The 27,918-nt window shown below is 39.6% G+C and overlaps 1 protein-coding gene and 1 long non-coding RNA gene across 2 annotated transcripts; one reads left to right on the top strand and one right to left on the bottom strand.

Annotated features, from left to right (window-relative positions):
• Positions 1 to 1,291: 1,291 nt before the first annotated feature.
• On the bottom strand, positions 1,292 to 18,595 carry TMEM192 (transmembrane protein 192). Its single transcript, XM_069013624.1, has 6 exons — positions 18,470 to 18,595; positions 15,455 to 15,601; positions 11,183 to 11,447; positions 9,096 to 9,230; positions 5,268 to 5,370; positions 1,292 to 2,922 (listed from the first exon to the last, which is right to left on the bottom strand). The coding sequence occupies exons 1-6, from the start codon at positions 18,509 to 18,511 to the stop codon at positions 2,799 to 2,801; spliced, it is 816 nt and encodes a 271-aa protein (XP_068869725.1). The 5' UTR covers positions 18,512 to 18,595; the 3' UTR covers positions 1,292 to 2,798.
• Positions 18,596 to 18,743: 148 nt separating this feature from the next.
• On the top strand, positions 18,744 to 25,042 carry LOC138109036 (uncharacterized). The gene is made up of 4 exons (XR_011150223.1): positions 18,744 to 19,108; positions 19,650 to 19,741; positions 20,084 to 20,166; positions 24,581 to 25,042. It is a non-coding gene; the product is annotated as an uncharacterized lncRNA (long non-coding RNA).
• Positions 25,043 to 27,918: the final 2,876 nt, after the last annotated feature.

Raw genomic sequence — 27,918 nt, forward strand, 5'->3', positions numbered from 1 at the left:
TTTTCCCACCTGAAACTTGGACCTAGTGCTCCAGTGCTTACTGCGTGCACAGCACTCCATGGATTTTACGTCAAGCCGTACAGTCCAGCCCATGAGCAGGTGCTGACACTGCAGGGATAGACTCCCAGGCTGCAGCACTGGGGATGGATGCCACTGGCCACCCCAGCAGCCAACCTTGCAGCAGCAGAGGTGTCTGATAAGCAGGAGGCAGTAGAACCAGAACAATTAGGACTCACTGCTCAATTTAGCACTGTGGCATGTCAGACACAGCAAGGTCACAGCTAAGCTTCATCTTCCTTGCACAGCAACAGCCATTCACCCCTTTCACTTGGCATTTCAAGTAGCTGATTGCACACAGCCTCCCTGAGCAGCTCTGCAGTCACTTTCTGTAGAGCAGGGGGCTCAGCCATGGGCAGGGTGGTGGCCAGGGGGAGGCAGGTACCCAGGCCCACAGCACCCAGCAACGCCACACCATGCAGGCAGGCAGCACAGGGGAACCTGGGGGCTTGGGAGTGTTTCTGCCTCCAACAGGGCCAAGGCTGGCCCTCGACTATCTGGTGCAGACAAGGAGCTTGGGGCTGCCACACACAGCAGCAGCTCCTACTTGACAGCTCGCTGTAGCTCTATCATGGCCAGAGGTTCAAGTGTTCAGGGTGAGTCATTAAGATTATCAGCTTCTGGTTGGAGCCCATACAAATGTGAAAAGCCCCCACCACGCCCAAAGAAAAAGCTTAAAGATACTAAGAAAACAAGAGAGAGTTGAGAGTATGATAAAGATATAAAACTGGTGCAAGGGGTGGGTGGCTGTTAAAAGTTATCATTTGTTATCACTTGCATATTTAGGAAAGGTAACATTTAAAGGGCAAAAGATGTACACGTTTGCACACAGCAAACCACACTTGCTTTCCTTTCCAGCTACCATGTTCCACAGAAGTCAACACTACTGGTTAATCCAAGGTTTACCTTGAGAAGTCAGAGAAGAGAGGAGGAAGGTTTGAGCAATGACTTCCAAACAAAGGAAACCTCTTCTGCTACACTATGCAGCCTACTTCTCTGTGTTGAAAAGAAACACAAGTAGAGGGGGAAGACTGAAGCATGATGCAAAAAACATTACCCAAAAAGGGGAATAAAACTAAACTTAAAGCTTCAAAAGAAGTGCACAGCTGTCCTTGTTTGGCTAGTTTTTGCTAGTTTTAAGTGCCAACACTGCTGTGAGAACTTCAGCATAACAGAAAAATCTGCACAAATTGCCTGTTGGAACCAGACGTACATGAGCTTAGAAATAACAGAATTCACACTCTTCCTTGGTTGCATTTATTGTGCATGAACTTCACAGTCACATTTTACTACTTTTCATAGAAATTATATAAATTGACATACACAATCACATCAAAACCCAAGTTCTAAAAACAAATAACGTTATTCCTTACATGTATGCTATAAAATTCTGGCTGCATTTTCAGAAAACAACAGTTAAGGAGAACAGTCTAATGTTGGATAGCAGCAAAACCTCCAATATTCATTGTTTTCCTTTGAATGAGACAACCCCCATATTTGTTGCACACTAGTCTAGTTACTTTTAAAGTTGTGCCCTAACACCAAAGTAGGATGAATTAATTTTCCTTTCTTATATTCAACTACAAGACCACTCCTCTTGAGAGTCTTCTTCCCAGTTTTGATTAGTGATTACCCTATCCCCACAGAGGTATTGGCTTCTAAAATAATTCTTTGTCTACACTGGTAGACAAAATAGTACCCAGAACAAAATGTTTCTTTCACCAGCCTTAATTCACCATAAATTAAAACCAAGAATTCTTGTTTCTTCAACTTCCAAAAGACCTTGCTGTCTTCTGCTGTTTTCCACTTCCCCACATACACCATTTCAGCTTTTGAATCAAGATGCTGACATATTTTGAAGTTCCAAAGCAAAGAGCAAGTATGTAACAGGCATTTTTGACAGCACCTTTAAAAGCATTCAACACAAGTTAGTTACTAGATCAATGGAAATGCTTATGCTCAAGTATTTTTGCACTGTTAGTTTAGTTGGCAGAGTAGGAATCTTGTTACTAACACAAACTCCTAGTAATGGGATAGTCATCAGCCCTGAGGATCCCTCTTAAAGTTTTAAAGCCAGAACTTGGAACAATTGCTTATCATTGCATGGTTTTGTACCACAAACTTGTATGTGAGATTTGCACTTTTAGGGCACCCACCACTTTTTTATAATCCTAAGTTGGATGCCAAATTTTTCCACTTTCTTGACAAAGGAGAAAAGGAGATGCATCTAGAAAACAAGTATCTCTATTGGATGACTGAAGTATACAACCTCTCTCCCTGGAAGTAAAGGGAATCAGTGACAGAACACATCTAGTCTCATCTTCAGCAATAGAAACTGCAAATACATCCCTTAGCGAGTCAGATTTTTCTAGACAATAAATTTGTACTCCAGAAATATAAAATACTTTGGTAGCCTGAAGTTTAAAAGGTTACACAGCAGTATAAAATAACAGCAACAACTGGGCAAAGTTAATCCATTAACTGAGGTCCAACTTCAACTTATGAGGAATTAAAAATCCTTGAAGCTGCAGAACTTTTTTCCAGAACTGGTGATTTGAAGAGAGCCAGAGTGTCCAGTTGTAATAGGTCCATAGTGTATGCAGAGCTTATTGTTCCAGCTTAACTTCTATTTCAAAACATGAAAGATGATTGAAGAAGAGTCACATCTGTATAACTCAGTCTAGATATTACATCACTTCATGTTCCCCTCCAGAGCTCCAGCAGCAGTTTTCCAAATGCTGTTAAGTTTTGATTTGCTGAGAAGTTAATGCCAACAGTCTCTTGCTGAGCAGTGCATTGTGTCGCTGAAGATACTCTATTACATCTCCTTGCTTCTCAACTATCTCTTCTAAACTGGAATTTTCCCTTGAAGTAACAAAAATAAATACGGGTTTCAGTAAGTGACAGCAGTCTTCTAATATGTGAAATGTCAGAGCTAATTAACACATACTTAAACAGTTGTTTCCTTTAATTTCACTTTTTCTGGCATCAACTAATTTTTGAGGGAAGAGGCAATCTCCAACACCTTTAGGTTTTACTCTATTTTGCATGAGAAGGCAGGAAGAAAAAGTTTGGCTGGACTTCATGTCATGTATACACAACTGAGTTACATATTTCCTGCTAGACAGTTACAGAGTGAGGACCTTACTGTTTAACAAACCAAGATGGACAACATGCTAGAGCTGTAGCAAAAGCCATGGAATCTTTCCCACACATATTAGGAAGCTTGTTTTGAGCAGGCACAGTATTGTTGTTCAGCTGTGGGAGATCATAAGCTGTTTACGACAGAAATCCCTTGATTAACCTGGAGTAGCATACACGATATGCTACTATATACAGCAATATCTGTTACATACCATGACAGCATCAGTACCAAAACATTGTGCTATTTCAGATCTACAACATCATGTACAACTACCCACCCCCTTAAAATACATCCAACTTTCAGATATTCCTCATTTTAACTCTGATAGTAACACCGCAACATTTAAGTAAAGCCCAGTTAACTGAAAAAAAAAGTCTGTAAAAGTACAGAATTTTGTCAAATCTAATTAGGAATTTTTAAAATACAGCAAGATGAAGTACCAATGCCTGAGTGTAGTCTACTCTTTCCTTACATATTATTTCTTCTCAGCTGACTTGGGAATCTGCCCTCTCAGTACACTTGTGAGCATCTTAGAGCTGAGAAAGTTGTTCTTCAGCCTTACAGCATTTTGTAGAGGAACACTGCCTGTTTCATAGTTCCTAGAAAGTGCTGAGAAGGATATTGAATGGAACAAAGCTTAGGTCCAATTAAAAACCTACTGTAGCTAAACTGGGAAAAGTAAAGAGCACAAGTTTTGTAAACAGAAAACTCGCAACCTTAACCAGTAATGAGCACTACCAACTTAAGGCTCCTGATCAGTAGCTCAGGTTGCAGAGGTCATGATATTCAAAAAACACATTCTTATAACAAGGTCAGCTGAAGGGCTGACAGGATTCACTTTTCAATAGATGTTAACTCTCGAGGGAAAGAGAGTCAGAGTTGTATAGAGCTAAATTAAAATAACGGTTTTGCAATCAGTTCTCACAGGAAGTTTGCACTCTTTAATCAAAAATAAGCAGAGTCTTTTCCTCAGCTGGTCATTGTTGCAGACACATTCCCTGGGCATTTGAGAATTTCTCAAGGGAGAAGATGAATGAGAAAGAAATGAGGTCCACCATGCAATCACTATGGTTTTTATATCAAAATGGAAGTCAGACACGGTATCAAAATTCAAGGCAACTCTAAATCCTTCCTGTATCCTGGACATCTACTTCCAAGTTCCATAAAAGGATGTGCATGCTGCATTTGCGGCACCAGGGGAAGTCCCAAAGTATTAGTCATCTCTCATTCGTCAATCTTTCATGAAGGCAGCACATATAGAAGCAAGTCATCGTATAGTAGAACATCTCTTATTCAATTCTTATACAGAAATCCATGTTACTTTCAATTACTAGTTTTTGTCAAGTCATACCAGACTGATTTCAGCAACTGGGAAATGTTTGAGAAGTTGGAAGGTACACAAAGAACAAACAAAAAATAAGTCTTGGTGCCTGGGACAGTTTCAGTTACTGTTAGACAGCTTTTATGCCCCACTGAGACCTTCCTTACTCCTTAAGGCCCTCCACACCTTAAAAAGTTACTTCCCAAACTCAAAATGCATTCCAAATCCATTGCTAGAATCTCATGTCCAAATGCTGGCACAGAACAGAGCTACAAAGTTTTCTTCTTTGTCTATCAACTGCCCACAATATATTTCCTTCCCTGAAAAAACTGGCTGAAGCAGCTAGGCTTCTGTAGGCCTACTTTAAGTAACAGTGTAAGACAACAGTATCTTTCCTCAAACCCCATATAAAATTAACTAAACCAGATTAAACACAGTTATTTATATTAGAGATTCACAGAACCAGCCATAAATGGTCAAATCACCTCCATCCTTATGTTTGAGGATTTCGGTATCATAGTAAATTGTCACTTACTATGGAGAAAGTACAAGACTGCTGCATCTCATCTGTGCATCTAAAATGGGGGGCTTATGCATAGTTTCCTTCAGAACTGTTATTCCCACCTCTAGTTTAGCTGACAGGTTTACAATTTACATGGAAGTCTACAGGAAATCATGCAATTACACTAGTGTTACCTATATACCATAGCTGAACACAGCACAAAATGAATTCAGAATTCTTACCTGAATCCAACTTCTGAGGTAATGTGACTAGGGTAGGCATACATCTTTTCTTCTTCAATTATGTCAGGTCTTGGCTTGGCACGATTGAAGTTGCTTATTTTCACTGCAAGAAAGCTTTATAAATTAGTTGGAAAGTGAGGAAAAAAAAAGCGCTTTCACACCAAAGTCTAGGCTATTAAAATCTGTAACAGATGATCCTGAGATTACCTTAGGATAGGAGATGGAAAGACAGTAAAGGAATCTGAAGAATGGGAAAGAGGGAAAGCAAAAGCAGAATCTATTTCTACTCATTTCTGGAATTGCTTTGATTGTAAGTCAGTGATAGTTTGGCAAGTTGATTGATTCATTGGTTTGCTTCTTTTACGCCCCTCAGTCCTGCTGCTTAGAAGACCTGAATGGGGAACCTTGAACATGGTGCTTAACATCTGCAAAGTTTAATCTGCCACTTAAGAGAGGGTGAAACCTTAGTTGCCTTTTAGAGGGTACCAAGATTCAGTCTCCAAATTCAGGCCATAAATTCAGCAACATGCCATAAAAAAATTTGTAAGAAGTGGTGTACTGGTAGCTGGTTCAGAACTCTGAGTTTAAGCTCTTCAAAAAATACTAGTTTAACTAAACTAGCTGCAATGAAGCAGCAGCTTGTTTGCCTGCTCAGACTAGGGCAGACTTGCTACAGAAAGCCATTGTGAACCTAGCAGTCTTGGCTATCTAACCCAGAAGTCATTCCTGGGCACCTGTGAATAAAGTTTAAGGCTAAATTTAACAGATGTAGAATGGGGATGGGTGGGAAAAGTTGTAGGCACCCTCTGCATTATTTCGAAAAGGAAGCTGAAAATATTTAAAGTCATTCAATGTCAGATCCTGATTCAGAGAAAATATCAAAATATCCAGAGTATGCATTCAGAACTCTGCAGTTAGGGCTGCTTGTGAAACAATACATCTAATGCCATGAAAAACATTACAGTCCAGCTCTGTGAGAAATCCACACTACTGCAGCAGAGGAGTGTCCTTACAAGTCAGTACTATGATGGGGTTTATTACAGGCCACCCTGCTAAAACAATGCTAAGACCCTCCAGAGGTTAACTGCAAGTTAGGCTCAAAGGTTAGTTATTTCTATTATGGTATTTCTCTACAAATAAAACCACAAAGGAATGGATGTGGAATTCTCAACATGTGTTGTTTGTGGGAATGTTGGTCTTTTATTCAAGTGATATTAGAAGTATGTGAGAAAGTAATTAAATACATATATTTAGTAAGTCTTTTAAAGCTTTACTCCCCTATCCTAGCAGTAAAAAACTTAGAATAGTAAGCTGACATTTAGAGCTGCCTGTATCATACTTCATTCCATGCACTTTTACCTCACTTGAACGATTTATATATGCCAAGTCTATTATAGGTCAATCACAGCAATTCCTTGTAGATTTCTGAATCTCTGCCTCTGCATCCTACAGCTATATACACACACTCCTGCATTGAGATAATCTTAAGGAAGACAGTAGTCCTTCACAGGACATTGACTACCATACAATTCATAAACAACTCCAACAAGCAAGAGGAAATATCTAGAATTACAATCAGGTAGTCCTAGATTTGTGGGACAGAATTATTTAATGGAAAGTAAGTCAGGTACATGAACCTTCTACAGATAAGCATTTATGTCTCATTCTAATAGTTAAATAATTATTTCACTGTGCAGAAACAATGTGTGAACTGATGCTGCCTTCTCTCCAAAATTTAGGAGTAACATGCTAATACGAAAAAGGGTGGGTTAGTAGTTTTCAGTGTAAATTTACCTTAGTCTCCCCATTGTTGCTCAGCTGATACTATCTTAGCAGTATCTGCTAAGTGCTTGCCTTGAAGAGGGGAATTCTAAACCTCAGCAGAGAGCTGCCCTTAAAATTATCCCATTAAATAAGCTTCATGCTTCCATCCAGTCACATAGTCTGCTCTGAGAGAAAAAAACCCATCTGAATGTCATTATTATTACAGATCCTCAGGGTATTTTCAAATTGGCCAAACACATTTGCTTTGCCTCAGTACAGACTTAATTTGGTATTAAAATGTTGAAAAACTTTAAAACCCACCACTACAGACAAGACAGACCTGCAAAGAGTCTCTCAGCCTACCTCAACAAGCATTGGGATGGAAAACAAGAAAATAAATTACGCTACCCACTGGAAAAAGCAACCTAGGGTGACTGGAGGTCTTCCTCATCTTGCAGCAGGTATAAAGTCACATGAAAATTAACCCTAATTTTGTACACCAAGCTTTAGAGAATGAATTTTACATTGATTTGCGGCTGCTCAGGAGATAAGGTAGCTGTTGCTAAAAGACATTGCCTTACTCCTTCCTAGCAATGCAACTCTTCCCCTTAGTTCCAGGATTCACTGGACCCTTCTTCAAGCCTCTTTTAGCTGGAAAGCACAACACTGCACCCCACAACTTCCCTGTATACACTGGTTAATGAATTTGAAGGTCACAGGAATTGGCACAGTACAAGTCAGGAAACAATACGCTTTTGGTGACAAATAAGCAGAAAAATAGTTTGAGAGTTCTTACAGAAGTACAGGCTCAGACCTTACTACTATGAAGGTCATCTTTCTTGCACTTATCCTTTTTGGTCAAGGTAAGAGACACACAATATAGTTCTTTGAGCTCCAGCAGGCCTCAGGGCTAGAAATAGCATTTCTCTGGAATTCCTGACATTCTATTAAAGTTTTACAATTTATCTCTTATTTCCCAAGTTTCCCAGGAAAGTAAGTATGCGTATGCAAAGAAGGGATGATCTCCAGCATTCTTAGAATAGTTTTCTAGGACTGCCATGATTGCATTCCCTCATCACTGCCTTTATTCTTCCAGAGGACAGTCAGTCTACTTGAGCCATGCTGGGCCATTCAGGGGAAAGCCTGACAAGCCTGCAGTATTCAGGCTTATGCACACTTGTAAGACAAGGACAGTTTAGGGCTGGGACCTTATTTTTTGGTGCATTTTTGATGCTGTTGCAGAAGAGTCAAGAATAGATTTTATTTCCTAGATGAACAAACTACTTGGCAGTATTTCTCTGTGTGCCATTGCATTACTATGAACATACCAAAGTTTTCTTCTAAGCATTTACTTATCAACATTTTAGATAGTTTTGAAAAGTTTAAAGGCAAGTGTTTTACCAAGTCTTCTTAAGTTACACCAAACCTAAAGCAGACAACCTTACAAACCAACAGTGATTGCACAAAGCAAAGCCTCACAGTTTTATAAAGCAGTATCTTGTTTTGATACAATCACAGCTTCCAGAACCTGTGTCTCTTTTAAATATTAGAAGAAATCTTCCATTCTAGTGTCAAAGAGAAACCAAAGCCTTTGGGGTGGGACCAGGGAAAGAGGACGAGGCTGGATAAGGCACAATCACACGATCAGGTATGCAAACCCCACATGTAAATCCCAGAAGCAGTTCTGACTAAGCCAGCCAGCTCTTACTGCTTCACAGCTTGTGGTGCATGCATTTGAGAAACACTGATAAACGGACAAACCTGTTCACAGCATACTTTTGGAAACAATTAGGCATTTATTGCCACTTCTCTGGATTAACAGCTTTGAGATAACATGGAGCTTTCATTTAGCAGCCCTTGGAACCAAATCAAGCTTGACAACCTTCCCCAATTTGTTTTGGATTTGCCTTAGTTCTCCTTCTACAAGCACAGAATCGTTCTGTATTTATAATGGCAGTTAAATACCTTGGGGCACCCCAAGTGAACTACAGTGAGGGCAAACAAAACAGTTGAGTACCAGCTATAATGAATCTCACACAAGAAGGCAAAGCTTGCCTCTCTCACCTGTGTAAATCACTAAGCACGTCAGGGAACTAATCATCTCCAGGCTCAGGACTCCCAGGATAAGATACAGGTACACCTTACTGTGATCAGGAAAGGAATGCTGCACTGACAGAATCAAGAGCAGGGCTGTATTACCTAGAAAACAAATGTATTTTACAGACTTACTAATCTTATTAGCTACTGAAAATAAATTAATACTTTCTCATCCCCAGTATCTGCATTATGCTGCAACATTTCAGTAATGCATTTCCATTTCATACCATACTTGCCCCTACAGCTAATTTCCTTAACATGCAAGTTTATACGTGCTGGTAGCAAAATAAAGTTTCAATTCAGCATATGACTGTAATGGTAGACAATGATAAGTTTTCTTATAGATTCTTCTGACTTAAAAAACAAGAGTTGAAGAAACACACTAGAAATACCTAAAACAGGTACAGGGGTTTAAACAGTTTCTGGCTTTGTTGATGATATCCATCTTACCCATTCCTTCAATTCCTAAGAGATGACATCAGTCAGCTGAAAATGAGGGAGTATTTTCCGTCAAGTAGCGGATTTAAAATATATTTAAATGAGGCTAAAAGAGCAAAAAAACCTAAACACCTTCCTTTCAAAGCCTACTTGTATAGGCTTCCACTTGCCCAGCTATTATCTTAATACTTGAACGTTACTGAAAGTTTAATGGGAATGAGTACAATTAATCAAGGAGAAAAAAAACTGAGTTACAGACCTAAAAAGCATTTTTAATTCTTTATACACCCTCTTTTCTGACGCTGAGTGTGAAATGTTCTCTTCCTTCCTGTAAAAATGTTATAACCAGAGTCTGGGTAAAGTACTAAATTTATAAAAGACTATTCATATAGCTAGGGAACTGTGCACTTCTCTTTCCTTCAGTGTCAGTCTAGTGAAAGAAGTGGTATCAGCAGTCATTACCATGGCAGGAAGCTTGCAGCAATAGAAGAACTACCTTCAGAACAAGAGATGATCAAAATTCTACAGCACACATCTGATTGCACCTGAACATTCACAAATGTCCAGAGTTTGTCTAGCAGGGGAGAACTGGGCTCCAAGACTGAAAGCAGGGCTAAGTATTGCAGATTACACTGCAACACGAAGAAATAGTCCTTCTACATCCTTAAGCCTCCTGTAGCTTGCTTTTGTCACTGCACTCCAAACACTTCTACGTCTTCAGAGCTCTCTCTAGTGGCCACAGCCCGAAGTGTTGTGCATTTATCAAGCTGACTAGCACTTTTAGGAACTCTGTGGAAAAAATGGTAGGTTTTTATACAGAACAGGACCATTTCACTCATTAATTCTGGTGAAAAAAAATCTACTCCAGGATTATAAGAGGCAAAATACTGTAAAAGCCATCACTCTGCCCTTTTCCACTGCTATTTGTGGGAAAAATCCCCTTAAGTTAGATGGATTTCAGATTTAGAAGTGATTTGTAGAAAAGTTTCACCAGTTAGCTTACCAACACTTTACAGCTAAACTTGCCAGTGATGCAACTTAAAAATATAGAGTTAAATCACTCCTATATGCCACCTTTTGTCCATACAAAGTTGAAAAAGCCAATCAGAAATAGAGCAGAATGTTACACAGAGCCCAATGAAGACCAGAAAATCGGCTATTTTCACTGAATTCAGTTAAGCAACAGGCAATTCATCTGTTTCTATGTGAATTGCTGAGCTTGAAAGAGAAGAGCAGCACACTTCCTGGAAGGACTAGCAGTCTTACCACATATTCACCCAAACAAATGAATATGCAATCAAGATCACTAGCAGTCAAACACAGACCTTGCTGACTGAATATTTTATGGCTGAAGACTAAATGCTAATGACTAAATGTTTTACTCAACCTTAGATGCACGGGCATTTTTGCACTACAAACAGTTCCTTACGACCTGTATCTGGCAGACAAGAAAGATCAGTCCGGAGGTTCATCTGACTAAAATTTAATTTGTAAGTGCTCATAGGCAGGTTTTCAGAAGTTCATCATATATAATACAAATTACATATAAACTGTTCAGTCTTCTATTGTGTCACAGTTTAAAACTTTATAAAGAAAAAAACCCAAGTTCACCTAACCTGTGGCGTGTATCAGCAGTGGAAGCCTTTTTAGATGCCTTGTTGATCGGTATATGGAGAAGTAACCTCTTCTTCTGACTCTGCTGTGGTGGTGCTGGACATACCGTTCGAAAAAGATATGCAGAACCCACAGAACTACTTTTGCAATTATTATGACAGTCTGCACTTTAAGTGGGTGAGTGTAGTTTCCAGGGCACTTATCTTGGTTTGGATTGGGGTAAGAACAAAACATAGCTGCTAAAAATGCTAGAACAACAAAAGCAACCTGGAAGAGAAAGGAAGAAAGAAAAATCTTTCAAGTCAACATTTAGCTCTATATATGAAAAAAACCTGTAACACAAAACCAGGATTATGTAGTTTATTCATTATGCATTACTTTCTGAATTGATTTTATTAGAGTTGAGGTAACATATAAAACATTAGACACTTGCTACAACCACGACATGTCACTCTGGGAACATACAGATGACTGAAATTGCTAAGTAGTAAGATTGACTTCCAGGAGGGACAGTCTCCAGCAGAACAGAGCTGGTAATTGTCACCCTTCCCAGAATTTCTACTAAGTCAATTTCACTGTTCCTCAACTCTTCATAGTGAATTTATTTCATTTCTGGACCCTCCTTACTATGCTTTTTTTACTTCAAGGAGAACTTGATACATGCTCCTATAAAAGAGAAATCCCATCTTTTTAGACTCATTCAATTACACTTAACGCTGCTCTGTGGGACAGGCTCTTATCTTATTGGTACAGTCTATGTTTCCTTAAATTGACATTTCCTAAGTGAAAATCCACCCTTACTACAACCATTGAAGATTGTCTCCAGGTTGACATTAGAAAAGTGAATCATCATAGTAACTTAAAGTGAATTATTAACACTGAGTAGGCCTCTTTGCCAACTGTTAATAATTCTTTAGTGTATTTACTATCAGATTTTTCCATTTCACCTTTTTACTTATGTCAGAATGACCAGACAGATTGTCAGTCAGACTGCATTTATAGTCAGATTGTATGTATACTTATCCTTTCAGACTACTGCCATTATGCCATAACTTCTCCTGTGTTCTAGACTTGTCTACAAGTTTTTGGCATCAGCAATCTTTTGGCCAATTAGAAGGCAAAGTTGTGGATGCATATTACCTGTGATACATGTATATTACCTGTGGTACATGTATACTACCTGTGGTACATGTATACACACAGGGCTTTCTTAATATTCATAGAGTTTTTCCACAGAAAATATTTTCTCTACTGTGTTCATTTAGTGAACAAGAATAATGTTATACTTTCTCATCCTGGTTCATTCTACAGAACAGGAATATTTTTAAAACAGAATTGTAAAGAAAAACAACTCCCACCAATACAGAAGTAAACTGAGAGCTTCTATAGACAAAACATAAAAAAAAAATCTATTTGCCTCAAGTCTGCAAATGTCTAATAGTTCTAATACACTTAGCTTAAAAAAAAGGTGTCAGATGTTCTGCATGTCATAACTAACAGAAACAGCACATCAGAACTGAAGATGGAGGAAAGCACCCAATTTTCATCTGCTCCCTTTGTTTCCATATGCCACCCCCTTTCCATCCTCTTGAACTTATATTTCCTATTTTTGTACTTTGTCAAGCAACATTCTTCACAAAAATCAACTTTTCAGAATGACTTAATTACTCTTGAGACAAACTGCCCTTAGCTTGCTCTGGTTGGGACCAGAGTTAGGCAACTGGGGAGGAAGCAAAAAGAGGAATCATTTTCACACAATCGTCAATACCTAAAAGAAACATTACAGAGGACAGATAGGATAGAAGGTGAAAGGAAAAAAACCCAAACCAAAATAGGAGTGTACTCCACATTACCTATAAGACCATATTATCCTGAGATAGGTTAAGTAGCTAGATTAAGTAATCAAACAAGAGGAAGGTTTATCATTTGCTTCCTATTTTAGCACCTTCTTTTCTTACAAAGCTAAGAATAATTCAGATATTTTATTTGATCTGTTTACAGTTTGGTTTGCCATTTTGCAATAGTGACACATTTAGTTCTACTCCTTCCAGGAGTTAGGAATGCATTTCAGTACAGAAAATAGCTATATTAAACTGATGCAAGCAAGAATGACCTAGCACTGCATCTCTACTAAACCACCACAATAGTGTATACAAGAGGAAACAGGAAGCTGGCATTTATAGTGGTATTTATTAAATATATTTTGCTTGCATTGTTGGGCAGTTCAATAACAGGTGTTTCACCCCTCACATATTCTTACATACAAAAAGTTATTCTTACAAAGAGTAGTATTTAAGTTCAATTTTGTGTATGCGTACACACACAGAGGATTAAGGAAAGACAGGATTAATATAAAGAAATCCTTTCTAGTCTGTACATTGCTCTCCAGCCTCCTGATGGGAAGCCTTCAGAAAAGCAAGGCTTTGCAAAAGGAAAGGCACTCAAAAACCCAGTCACACCACCCTCCAGCATATCCTACCCATACCTTCCAGATTTGTATGTAACTAGGCAGCTGCACCACAGCAGCTATTTTGCTACCTAGCTCCATTTCTTGGCACCAGAAGATGGAGAAAAAGTACTCCAAGTTACATACAAATTACTTTAGAGATGCATTACAGCTCTACTGCGTAATACTGTGATGGCTTAACTTCTCCAGGACATTTACCCCTCTGGCAGGCTGTGCATCAGAAGTCAGCCTGGCCTCTCTCCACATTCCACAAGATTAATGCATGTTTGCAGAAGCAAAGGGGATAGAAACCTAATAAGCCTGTTTTCCCCATTCATCTTTTCAGTGAGAGAGACAGTGCCACCCCAGGTAGCAATTATAATGCTGTTTTGCCAACAAAAAAGGATACTTCTCCATTTTGCTCCAGGGACCAACTAGTCACTGAAGCAGGTTCAGCAACAGCAATGAGACTTAACCTGTGAAAAAGTGTGTTGACAGATGCCACAGAAGTTTTCCCATTTCACCCACCCACACTTCTCTCCATTTGCAGGAGAGAGGAAAAGGTAGGGTGAGAATAGGCAGCAGTTTCCTAGGATCTGGGTGACCAATATTTGGCTGCATCAGCTGTGGAAGTAGATAGTAAAGCCCCAAGGCTTGGCAGAAAAATATTCACTGCTCTATTACCAATAGCAGACTTCAAGTGCCTTCTATAATGGAATGGCACAGAGTTCTTCTGGTAGGGGAAGGGAATAAAGCTGGACACACGGTTTCCACTGGGCACTTTGGCAGTCTATTCAGCAGAACAGCTGAAGTCTTTCTTAAGTCTACTTGACAGCCAGAGAAGCATTTCTTGGTACTACTACGAGGCCCGCAAAACATCTACTCCTAAAATTAGAAGGCTAAAGCACATTGAACAGCTTTATGCAGCTGCCCAAAGAAAGACCTTAGAGGCTGGTACGTGGTTCTGGCAGAGAGCATGTTTTCAAGAGCACTGGGCACACTATTTTTTGTTTGAGATCAAATGAAGCTCTAAAATAGCTCATGTCACTGGTACTATAGAATCATAGAATCTAGGTTGGAAAAGACCCTTTAAGATCACCAAGTCCACCATTTACTTAACACTACCAAGTCCACTGCTAACCCATGTCCCCAAAAGACATGAAAGTGCTATTTCAGTCAGATCTTAGGCTCAGAGCTCTTCAGCCTTCCTTCTTCGTATCTGGTTGCCTCGCACAAGCAACGACAAGCCTCTTCAGCTTATCAAGGACAAACTCATTACTAGGCAGGATTCTCTCTGCTTCTGTCTACCAACCCCCACAAATGCCTAGATACTGTTCAGTATTTGTGCTTTTTTGCTCTTAACCTCCAGAACTGAGAACAGGAAGAAACAGTTGGATTAATTTCTCTCTCCATCCACTACCATACAACACCCCCTAAGCAAGTCCAGCTTTACTTGTTTAGTTACCTTCTCTCTGAAATTACATTTGCTCTCAGAAGGCATGGCATCAAAATTAACAGCCCTCTACAACCAGTATAGCACTTCTACAGCAGTAATATTATTTCTTAAGTAAATTTCCAACAGCATAGAAGAACTGCTATTTAAAATGCTCTTCTTCCTAACAAGATGCGTCACAACCAGAATGAGAAGGCAGCAAGTATCTGATAACACATAGACTATCAAAATGTATTGGCAAAGGGGACCTCACTGGTTTGGAGGAACAGTGTATGCAATCCACTGTCATATCATCAGAACTCTGTCACAGGAACAGTAAGGATTCAGAAGAGAGATAGCAAGTTTTCTCAGGGAAATCATGCTTCTTAAACTTACATGTATTAGCAACAGGAAATTGGCAAGGAGAACTGCTGGGATAGCATGAAATTTTGGCCTCAGCTGGGAATGCAATGTATGAGACGAAATGAGTGGTGCATCCAGTAGAGGATCATCTTCCAAACTCTGTGTTATTTCCAAAGAACCCTAGAACAGAAGGAGAGGCAAACAATAGCAACAGGTAAGCTCTAAAAGTAAAGTACAAAGGTCTAGGAATTTTCTGTTAGCAAATCAAGCCCTGAGGGGGGAAAAAAACCCCACTAGGTCAATATCTTGAGACAAGCTCTTAAACTCTAGGTAAACTCTCACCATACCTTTATGTGAGAACTCAGTCCCTTAGGAATCCAATACTAATCTACTTCCTAGTATCACACAGAGTCTTCAGGAACTTTAGCCTTTAAAATGCATTACAAATATCTGAGCTTCAGCCCTGAGAGATGCCAGAAGCATTAGTATATTTACAGGAAAAAGTAGAAAAAGTGACAAAATCTCTCACATACTTTATACAGGTACTGCAAAACTCTTTGTTGTTCTTACTTCTGTCCAGCTACAGTTGGAGGCAACAACAAAGCTGCACTGTAACAGTTCTGAGTGATTCAGCCTCTGATACTACTGACATGTCAAAACACCAAAACTGGAACTTGGGCAAGACAGAAGCAGCAGTACACAGAGGGAAGAAGACGCTACCAAGTGCTGAGCAAGATATTCTCTACCTACACTAGAGAGAATGCAGCCCACCCTTGTCATGTTGGAGCCAAGTATTAGGGCTTTGACTTCACGTTCAGCTCAAATGTAGTATCTTTTACTAAGTAGAAGGCAAAACTAATTATGAGTGGAGGGAAAAGCCTTGGACAAGGAACTTGCCCCACAGCTGTGCATCCCTGCTCCTTTCAGGCCAGGACAAGGTCATTCAATACATATTAAGTGAAATGTACACAGGCACCATGATGGCCAAAATTGCTACAGTTTCTCTCTTAGCGTCTTGTTACGCGTCCCTTGCCTCAGAAGATAAAGTAACTGAAGAGTTCCACTCAAGTTTTGACAGCTCTTCTCTTCAGTGATACCAACGACAGCCCAGAACAACAAAACAAGGACAGACCCCATCCCACTCCAGACTTCTGACTATTCAGACATGCCAGGGGCCTCTGGGCTATTTCCTGTTTGATGAACTGAGGACTTCTCTTTGCCATGAGAGAAGGCAGCATAAGACTCAAGACAAGTGAGGCACACCATCCTTCTAGACACTAGCACAGGAAGAGAGGGATTAGACCTAGGTTTATACTTCATGTCAATGAGGACAATGTAGATTGTCTCCCCAGTGTTACTTCACCTGCAGACCACTTCCTACAGTGAAGGAAGTAGTCATCAAAGGTTATTTCAGTCAACAAACAGTTCTATTTTAGAACTGTGAATGCTACACTTGCCCTACCACAGAGGAGTGTGAACAGACCACCCTCAGCTATTTGATACCTTTTAATTAGCCCAGTTTTTGACTGTAAATGACCCTTACTGAAATATCTGCCTGGTAAGATGACCTTTTTACTGCACACCTAAATGTTTACAATTGGCACTCCTCTTATGTCACTGATACAAAATCCAGAAGCAAGAAAGCAAAGATAACCTCTCTCCCTCATTTGCCTGCTTTCACAGGCCAGGTACAATCTTAAGCTCTGAAAGCAACGACCAACACTCCAGCAGCCAAGGCATCTTGCCTTATTCTTTAGATTACACATCAGTAAAAAATTCATTACTATGAGGGTGGAGAGACACTGGAACAGGTTGTCTGGTGAAGCTATGGATGTCACATTTCTGGAAGTGTTTAAGGCCAGGCTGGATGGGGTTTTGAGCAACCTGATCTAGTAGAAGGTGTTCCTGCCCATGGCAGGGGGGTTGGAAATAGATATTTAAAGAACCTTCAACCCAAACCATTTTACGATCACAGAATCAACAGCAGGGTTAAGAGCTCACATCTCCCACAAACACAGCAATTCTCCTTAGGACAATATCCTTTGTCTCATGGGAACAAATGGTTCACCATTTCTGCAATACCATGAGAGATCAGGGCACTCCTTCACAGACACGGCTTTATCAAGCTTTGACCATGCTATTTTCTCTACAGGACTGGCTACAATCCATCTTTGCATCCTAAAATACAGCCAATATTAGGAAGAACCAGATAACATAATCTCTTCAAATAGGTATTATTACAGACAAAATGGAGAGGAGGGGAATTAAAGCATGGGATATGATGATCCCATGCAGACATTAAAACAATTTAGTAAATATCCTAACTAGAGCAAACACAGGTTTCATTTCATTAAGCTGAGCTGAAATCACAACTGTCAAAAGCCAAAATGCCTTAAACACGGACTTGTTTGGCACTGCTGCTCAGGACAAGGTTAAAGCTTCAGCCACTTGGCTCCCTGATCCACTTCCAGCATGTGACAACTTCCACAGCAGCCCAGCACCAGGAAAAGGAGGAGGGCAGGCAGGAACAAGCCACAGCCAGCAAGCCTTGCCCACACAGGCTTCCAGCTGGGGCGGGGAGAAACATCCAAACAAACACAAAAACGCCGTGGTCATGCCAGCGAACAGCACATAATCCAGAGATGGCACTGACAGGACCCGCCTATGGAAAAATAAACCAGAAAACCTGAAGGAGACACACGAGCAGCCTTGATTAGAGACTAAAAAAAAAAAAAAAACCAGGCCCAAATAGCTCGGGGTTATTCCGAACCCGGCTGGGGAGGGGCAGCGCGGGGAGCGAGGGGCCGCGGCGGCCTCCTCACTTCCGAAAGGGCCACTGGGGAGGCGCCTGGGCCGGCGGCTCCCCCCGGAAGAAACAGAAAAAGCCTCGGGCGCCCGGGACGTAAAACACCCAGGAGGAGGCGGAAGGAAGAGACGGCAAGGAACACGAGGCGCTCGCCCGGCGGCGCCCACCCTCAGCGGCAGCCCGGCCGCTCACCCGGGCGGGGCCCCCGCGGCCGCGGCCCCGCGCCCGCCCGCCGCGCTCACGTTGTCCAGGTTCCGCCGCCGCCTCTCCGCCGTCAGCGCCATCGCCGCCTCCCGCCTCGGCCCCCCGAGCGGCGTTTAATGGGCGCTCCCGGCGCGGCCCTGCCGGCGGCTGGCCACGGGCAGCGCCGCCACCCCGCCCCGCCAGCAGCGCCCCCGGCCGCCATTGGGCCCGCGCCGCGCCTGCACCGCCCCGGGGCGCGGCCCTGCCGGCGGAGGGGCCTCCGCCTCCGCCTCCGCTCCCGGCCCGCCGCCACGGCACAGCTCCGTGCCCCCAGCCCGCCCTCGGGTGCCGCGCTGTCCCGTGGCCATGCTCGGTGCTGCTCTCTCGGCAGCCCGCGACTGAATTCAAAACGAGGACCACTTACAGCAGGCTCCGGACTGGTGTCCTTGCGGGGCCGTGTCTCGGGAGGCAGCGCTGGGAGGCGAAAGTACCCCAGCAGCAGATGGTTGGCCAAAGTGTGGGGGTAAAGGCAGCGTAGTGTTGCTGTCAGCTTGCAGTGCAGAGTATTTTCCCATCCCCAATTGGTCTTGCAGGGACTTCTTGAGGAAAAGATGGAGTCTATGCAGCTAGTTACTGTTTCCAGTGGACCGGGTTGCCCCTTCAAATCACGAAAAGTTCTAGCATGCATAAGGCACTTTGTAAGTTTTCTAAGATATTTCTGGCCCAGTTGTATATTTTGTGAAGAAACACGTTTTCTTTAAAACGTGTCCTTGCTAATTTAATTTTTTAACCCTTTGTGATCACACTGAGACAGACTGTGGCCACTCACAGTGTCCAGACTACTCACTTTACGGATCTCTGTCTTGCTGACATTGACGGCCTTGTGTATAACGGATACTCCTCAACCACTTAGTTGTGCTCAGTTATTCTTTGGCAATCTTTGTTAGCCTCTCTGATATTTTTCAGCTATAACCTTTCTGAAATGGGAAGGATCAGAATGACACAGTGCTCAAGCATGTGCAAAGTATGAACTTCCAAAGCATCATATTTATTATCTGTTGTGTGCTCTGCTCATCTGCTAATGTTTCTTAACCTTCTGTTTGTTCTATATGAACATCCTGTAACCTTCAGCTAATGCTAGTGAGGACTCTGAAGAGGATCAAAGCTGTAACTGGGATCTGAAAGACAAGCAAGATTGTTTCCTCTCCAGGTTGTAATTGTTCTATGTGTATTATTTAGGAGAAGCCAGGACTGTCACCCTGAACAGCTGCAGTGGCTCTACCGCTCTTGAAAACACGTCGAAGTGCCAAGGGGTGAAAACTGCTCTTGAGGTATGAGCTGCTTCAAAGAAGTTCCAAGTTTTTTATCTCAGTTTCTGTGACTTTTCTTGGCTATCTTTTTCTAGAAAAAATACTCAACTGAAACCTCCCATCCAGAACATTTACATTCATCACTTGCATTCATTTGTTCTTGTTTTATACAGATAAGCACATTTAATGAACTAGACAACTGTCATAAATTAAAAAGAAGCCTTAAACTTGCTGGTTTGACTAAGATAAAGTCCAGCTCCTGTGATAAGAGCATGCTCTATTCCAGTTTCTCCACCTAAATGTTCCTTTTTCCTCCTCCTTAATGTGCTTCCTCTTTTTTTTGTTTTCATTTCTGACAAGAAGACAAATCCCACGGATCAGCAAGCAGAGGACAAAAGTCTTCAGCGACAGTGAAGCGAGGCCACAACTTGCTGGTTGCTTTTCAGGTAATTAGCATTACTTTTGTAAGGTGTTTGCCTTGCCAAGTAGGTACCTTAGCAGGTGTGCTTGATACCTACACAGATCTAATAATCATCAGAGTTATTCAGGGTGGTTCAATAGATCAGTCTGCGACTTGATTGTGCAATTTCTACGAAGATGCTGTGTGACTGCCAGAACTTCCTGTTCCTTTGTATGACTATACAACTTACCTGCACAGGGCCTTTGCCTGAGCTTTTCCTCAGCCTGAAAAGCATGAAGTCTTTACCTTCTGTTTGTTTTGCAAGGAGCAACTGTGTCTGTTCTGGAATAACCAGAAATGCTAGTGTGTAGTGTGTTGTACCTAGTCCCACAGACAGGCAGCTAATAACAATGCCAGCTAATGACGATGGCTAGGATTTTTTTTTTACTATAAATACATTTATATTGATTAAAAATATTTCATACCCATTTATTTTAAAAGCTAATTAAAATAGCATTTTTTTTTAAGAATTAACAAAAAAAACCCCACCAATAAAAAGAAGTCTTTCACAAAAATTCACATATCACCTCATGTTGCTTAGCTACTATTGTTTTCATTTATGACCAACAGCACATTTATGTCTCATTTCCTCACATTTTGTTGGTTTCCTTACATGAATGCAGGCACCTTTTTGTCCTTTAATCACGGGAGTTTGGATTCTGAATTTGGCAACGATGATATTTGAGAGGAAACAGTAGACGAGAAGGACATTTAAAGAAAAAAAAAATGAAGCCATTTAGAATAGTTGCTCACAGTGTTACAAACCAAGAAAGCTAAAGTCAGGAATTTGATTCATCACTCAGATACATAACTTTAAGTAACTACCTTTTTTCATCAGCATAGTAATATAGGTTGTGGAAGTACTCCTTCTGCTGCCTGTCTATAAAATACTATAGGCTAGCTGTAATCTTGCTTTTAGCTTTTTTCTTCAGATATGTAATACATTGTATCAGCACGGTGCTATTTAAAAAGTGAACACAATTGCTTCTAGGTAGTCGCTATTTCTCTATGCTTGTTCAAAGATAATTTTCTAATAATCTCTGTTTATTAGGAGATTTAGAAATTTGGTCTACCGTATAATCCATTACTACAAAGTGCAGTATACTTACAAAACACCTCTATTCAATGTCTTGAATACACATATGCAGTGTGTGAGAGACATGCCATTACACAAGTGTTTAAGATAAAATCAAAAGAACAAATTCTGCTAACTAGAATTTTAGAATCCTAAGGTCACAGTAAGTTTACATTTATTAGCACTCATTTGAATAGGTATAATTTTATATACAATTGTAAACCTTGTTTCTACTGAATGGAAAATGAAGAGTTCTCAATGGATTACTGAAGAGCGCAGTTAGGGAAAAAATTACAAGTTTAAATATTTCAGGTGCATAAATACTTACTGTATACAACACCAGTTAACATATTTAGAAGTATGTGACTGCCAGTTTCAACTGGTTTACCTAAAACATGTATGTAATCTTTACAGTAGTAGTCCACTCTTGTTCTACTAGATCACCCAACCTTTGTTTTGGTTTTGATATATCATTTTAATTACTAGATTCACAGTATTTTTTTATAGTGAGAGCTTTTAGTACTGTAGATAGGTTTTAATAAAGATTCTCTTCTCAATTCCTGTTCCATCTTCCATCAAATTTTGCAGACACTGTCACTTTAGTGTACACAAACTTGAAAGTCTGGCTCCTGAAGGATGTTCTAATGCTGGATAGACTAAAAAAGTCTATTCTTAAATTATTTCCACTGCAAGTCCATCAATAATCAGAAGGTATCTGATAAATGTAAGATAAAAAGATGTGGTATGGCCCAACAATGGTATGCTGCCCTTAGGGAAAGCTCTGCTTAGACATTAGATACACAGGAGCAAATGCTCTACTTAGGCATTACCTTTGCCATACCAATAATAATTACAATATTTGGGGACTAGGTGTCACAACTGTATCCTCACAAAGAGGCGTAATATCTACTTTTCTTCCCCTCAGTTTCACTTAAAATTTGGCATGAATGGAAACAGGATTTGGCTCACAAACTTTTTCACATTCAACTATAAGATATAATTATTATTACTGTTTCTTTTTCATACTACAAGTACAATTAGTGCTTAAACTGTATTTAACTCTATGTAAAGAATACAGTCTCTGCTCTGAGAATATGGGATTGTGACAGATCCCAGAATTACTAAAAATACAAATGGGAAGTGAAAAGGTAAAAATAACAGTAGAAAATTTTATTTGCATGAATTGGTTGTAATAGTCCTGAAAGCCAAACTGCAGTAAGTGCAGTCTATGTTCTAGCCTAACATTACAGTCACTTCAGAAGTACTCATTTTTTTTTTCAAGCTTCTGTAAGTTTTTTAAATCCCATGGAGGTTAAAAAAAACAGTTCACTGCTGAATATGTTTAATACAAAGAAACGTTTCACGCCACGTATAGTTTCAGATTTTCACATCATGCAAGCGTAAACTTTCTGTGTTGAGCAGCACAGGACTATTTATACATAGTAATCATGTAATCAAAAACTGCCACTTGCTATGCAGCTTTTCCTTCCTAAGTAAAATGCCCATTAAGAATTCTGTGGCCGTTAAATGCAAGCTATTGAAAAGAGAAGAATGCATCACTGGTATTGAGAAAAACTCTTTCAGCCTTTCACCAATTAATGTACAAGTTTGAATGCTGGAGGCTTAACTGTGGCCATGGGTTACTTCAGCTAATCTAATAGTACAAATCATTTGGCAAAATGTCTTACATGTCCATAATGAAGTCTAGAGATAGGACTGATGAAAACAGATAGATAATACAGCTGTAGAGAGAGATTTTTGACTGCTTTATGCAGATGAGACAAAGAACAAAATAATAGCAAAGAGAAAAAGGGTGAAAAACAGAATGGACACTCTTGTCTACTTTTTAAAATTTTACTGATTTCCCAGATATAGTAAAAAGAAAATAAATTGAGGTTAAAGAAAGGATACAACTTTTCAATTTCATATCTATTTTTAGAAATATACATTAGAGGTATAAAAGTCCAGAATTAAGTATCACAATGTATCTTACTTTGTGCTAAAGATGAGTTTGAGTTTTAAATGGTTTAACACTTAAGAAAATACCTAATTTGCAGAGTGAAGAGTCCTCCCTCTGCAGAGTAATTTTCTTTCACTTTCTTCTGATTTTTCAAAATCACAGTTCTGTTTACATTCTGTTATAAGGCTGTCACAATATGACAAGCATTTATTTGAACTATATAAAGGGACACACAGAGCTTTTCCTGAAAGTATTTGAGTTTAGAGTACATATTTTCTATGATGATTTTCATTAAAAAATGGGAATATTTAAGATAATTACTTCAGGAAAACTACTGATAAAATTGAAGTAAAGACAGAAGATGAAATTTCAAGGAAAAAGTAGTTCGTTTCTCCCCCCACACACACACACTTCTTTCTCAGTTTTCTGATTAGTTTGTCTGAAAATCTTAAAATGAACTTGTCAAGAACTAGTTTGTGTAAACTAACTTTTTGGGCTGTATGGTTAAATATTAATATTCCAACAAATACTCTTTTGAATATTTTAAGTTCTGAAGTTACCTATTTTTTTTTTTTTACCTCAGTATATTAGTCCGGATCCCAATATTCTTTTGCATAGAAATATTGGCAAAGGACTGTCCTTGATACCAGTAAAAATTCTACTCCAGGAACACAATAATAAATTACTCATTCTATGAGCACCTGCTTGTACCAGAATTATTGGAATAAACCTTTTCATACTTTTACCTTTGATTTAAATTTTCCCTTCATTTTTTTCTGTTTACTGTGAGTCCAATTTTAATAGATTTTCTGCATAGTTACAAGTACTGATCCTGAGCTATTTTATTAAACAACAAGTTTGCAGTACTTCTAGTCTTCCTTACACACACAGAAAAGGTTATTCTAAATGAAGATTTACTCAATTTCTGGAACAGCAGCATGATATGCTTTTCACTTTCTATGAACAACCTCTCTGCAAAATTATGTGCAGTAACTAGACCTATGTGATTGTTATTGCTATGCCTCCCTGAATATAACATGTTAATATTTTAATGTCTTTGAATTTATTGCCTCTTTGTACAACAAAAGAATCTGTACTATGTGTGGGGTATATCCCACTTGCTTTTTCCCAGTCTACAGCATTTTTCATTTTCACTGAAAGTTCCCTCAAGCAATATAGACTCTGCAAATACTGTTCCTCTTGTCTTGTTTATATGCATATGAAACAGTAAATATTCAGATTGATGCCTTCAGCATACTATGTCACTTTTCACAATGCAAATTGCTCCCAATTACTGTTCTTAGGTAAGCTCACAATGAGCATGACTACAGGAAATTGATGATTTTAACTGTTGGTTTGCAATAGGTCAATCCTGGATACCCACGACTACTGAAACGAGTCCATCTCTCTGTCTCGTCGCGCATTCAGGAAGCACTAGATGGCAGTACATCAGTTGTTTAAATGTAATTTTAATTAATGAGCTGTAGCCGGCTTTTTCTGAGAAAGGGGCGTGTTGGTTGATTGACCTGGTTAGGACTATCTCACAATATTGCTGTTAGAGTGGGGAATATGATGGAGGAGAAGTATACAGACTTTGATGGGCTTGCATCTAGCAGATATAGTATTATACCTTACAGTTATTATCTGTGAAAAAAATGACTTTTGCTTCATTTTTTCAAGAAAACAATGTTTTGACAAGTTAAACAAGTATGACAGAACATAACAATAAAAAAAAGTATTTTCTACATTCTTATAAAGTAAAATAATCCAGAAAAACCCCAATGACTCCTTATGACATATTGTTTGCTAAAAACTAAATGTTGCAAATAAGTCCATTTTTGTTTTCTGGTGTAGACTGTACACAATAATAGAGCATAACTTATTTCAGTAGTGTATAATTCTGTGTTGAGGGTGAAACTTCTCATCAGCTTTGCATGTTGCTGATTGGGATGGTCTGACTTTTCCCAAGACATCCTTGCTGCAGGTTTCTGTCGCTACCTTTGCATCATGTCTAAGTGATCACATGGCTACAAGGTGAAATCTGATAATTTTTGATGGGCTTTCTTCTGGTTCAGTGAATGGAACCCACTCAGTAAAGAGACCTGACTGCCTTATCCAGTGTACAGGAAGCAACACAAGTCTGCAGGTATGAGAAAGTGACTCTTTCACAGTCATCTCAGGGATACACTATATCCAAACCTTTGCAATCCAAACCTTTGCAGCACTGGGCCTTAGATCTGCTCATCAAGACATCTACTTTGCATCTTTGTAGTTTCCAGTACAAATATGAATCATAGCCATGACCTACATTTGCCTGCATTCGTAACTCTTACTTGAGCTAGGACTTCCTTTTGGAAGCTGTAATCTAGCAGGAACACAGCACTGACCACAGGGACCTGGCTTCTCCATCAAGTAGAATTCAAAAGCATCATAATATTTGCTTTTTATGTGGCCCTTCTTTTCCAGAAATAGGATTAGAGTACTTAAAGTCTGTTTACTAGACTGTGTGTCATATCAAGTCCTTTTGGAAATTATGCTATATCTGGTTTTGAACACTGAAAAACCAGTTCTTAGTTGCTAATATTAATCATCATCATCATCATAAGGTCCATGAATTTTACAGAATAAATCTTATCCCTTTACCTATTTTCATTAAGTATGTGCCATTCTTAGTGCTCCAGCAATTGTTCACACAGGAGAATAAATGCTAGAAATGACTAAATATTTTCATCCATGCATAATTGTATTGAAGTGATTTTGGTCACAGTACAATTTCTCTTTGATAGCAGCTGCTTTGCTATTCCTCATTTCACAATCCCAATTTACATGTTTTATTTTTTCTCTCTCTGCCTACTCTCCAGTACATATTCCTCTGCAATCTGGTCCCTTTCTCAGTCTGCTGCATGCACTTTCTTGCATTTCCTTTTCACATTACTTTTCAGTGTAATTCTTCTCAACTGCATTCATGTCCTTAGCTCAATGGTTCCCTGAAACTTTAAATATTCCATGCTTCTGAAGCAAGAAAAAGGAGTTTCTTCCACTAGAGTGAGGCCTTTTAAGATTAGGCAATGCTGGATTAATGCTGATATTAGTGCTAGTGTCGTAGACAAAAGAATGTAGTAGTAGCTAATGTCTATGTTGAACCTAAGTCCTGTCATGAATTCCAGAAAGGTCCTTGTGGATTTGTTTAGATACAGGGGCCTGGGTTGTATAAAGGTCTGCTGCTGGATGGTAATGTTACTGGGGGTGAAATGTACTGGAGAAAAAATGCCTGTGTGCCCTCATGTATTTTTGATAAATGCATACTTATTTTTACATAGATTTTGTACATAACATACTCACAACTCAGTTCAGGAAGATACAAACATGGATAACCTAACAGCTAACAAAGTGAAGAAGCACACTGTTTTTCTTTTTGAAGTAATAGGAGTACAGAGAGGTACTTAAGTATTCAAATCTAGCCCCCCTCCTTTCCTCTTCCCTGGTCATGGAAAGAATCCCAGCCTCAGCAGCATGTCCTCATAAGCATTCTACCCAAATCCTTCAGAAGCTATGACTTCTAATATCTTAAACAAGAGTAAATGTTCTTACCACCTTATTTTTTGTCCTTTTTGGAGATGTCTTCCTAACCTATGTTTGTCAATTAAAAATAAGTAAGAACTTACATCAGTGTCTTCTGTGGCTAAACCTAAACCAGATTTCTTCTGACATGACCACGTCAGCATAATGCATGATCCCTTGAAGGTGCTAATAAAACACCACGTATGTCTGCAGTCACACTGACTTTTACCAGGATTAGTTATTCTATTTGTAGGACTGTGTAACTTGTGGGACTATCTTGCTAGCAAGCAGAGCTCTGCTAGCATAACTTCATTTTCACTGGATGTAATTCACTGATGGATAGTCTCGAGGTTTCTGTATCAGTAAAGTACTTCTAGTGTCAATAGATCTGAAGAATCATGTGATCCTAAGTGTTGGCCACACTCCTTTGTAACTCACTAAAACAAGTGGGAAAGTGCTGAGTTATTATAGGCACAGCCTGAAACATGACAGGGAATTTTCTCAGTAAATGCAGTAATTCGAATTGCTGCAGCATCAACAAAAATGACATCTGTTTCATCATAGATAAGATACATAGCCCATTTCCTTTCAAAACTACATACATACACCCACAGACATACATAAATAAGTTTTTTCTCTGAAAGTTCTTTTCTAAGAAGAGGTATTGGATCAAGCAGAATCCCATAAAAATACAGACGTTGTATTTAAAGGATGGGTTTTCTCATGGTTAGAGATACAAGTTGTTTTGCCATAACCACATAATGTAGTTTGGATGAAGTAGTTTTTTGCTTCCACTCTTTATGATTCCTTTTGAAATTATTGAATTACAAAGACATAATTTTCAGGAAAAAAAAATAGAACTTTGCCCTATTTGTTTCTTTCTGATGCTCTGCACCACAAAATTTAACTGAACTAATGTTGAACATTTGGCTCTGCAGCCAAAACAACACTGCAAGAAAATGAGAGAAGTCACAGGTTGGAAACGCTTAAGGTTCATTAAAGAATAAATGTTTGTGCTGTTTTTGGCTAGGGTAGAGTTAATTTTCTTCACAGCGGCTGGCATGGGGCTATGTTTTGGATTTGTGCTGAACAGAGTTGATAACATAGAGATGTTCTTGTTATTTCTGAGCAGGGCTTACACA

Source organism: Aphelocoma coerulescens, chromosome 4 (genome assembly GCF_041296385.1).
Source record: "Aphelocoma coerulescens isolate FSJ_1873_10779 chromosome 4, UR_Acoe_1.0, whole genome shotgun sequence".
Classification (NCBI taxonomy): Eukaryota; Metazoa; Chordata; class Aves; order Passeriformes; family Corvidae; genus Aphelocoma; species Aphelocoma coerulescens.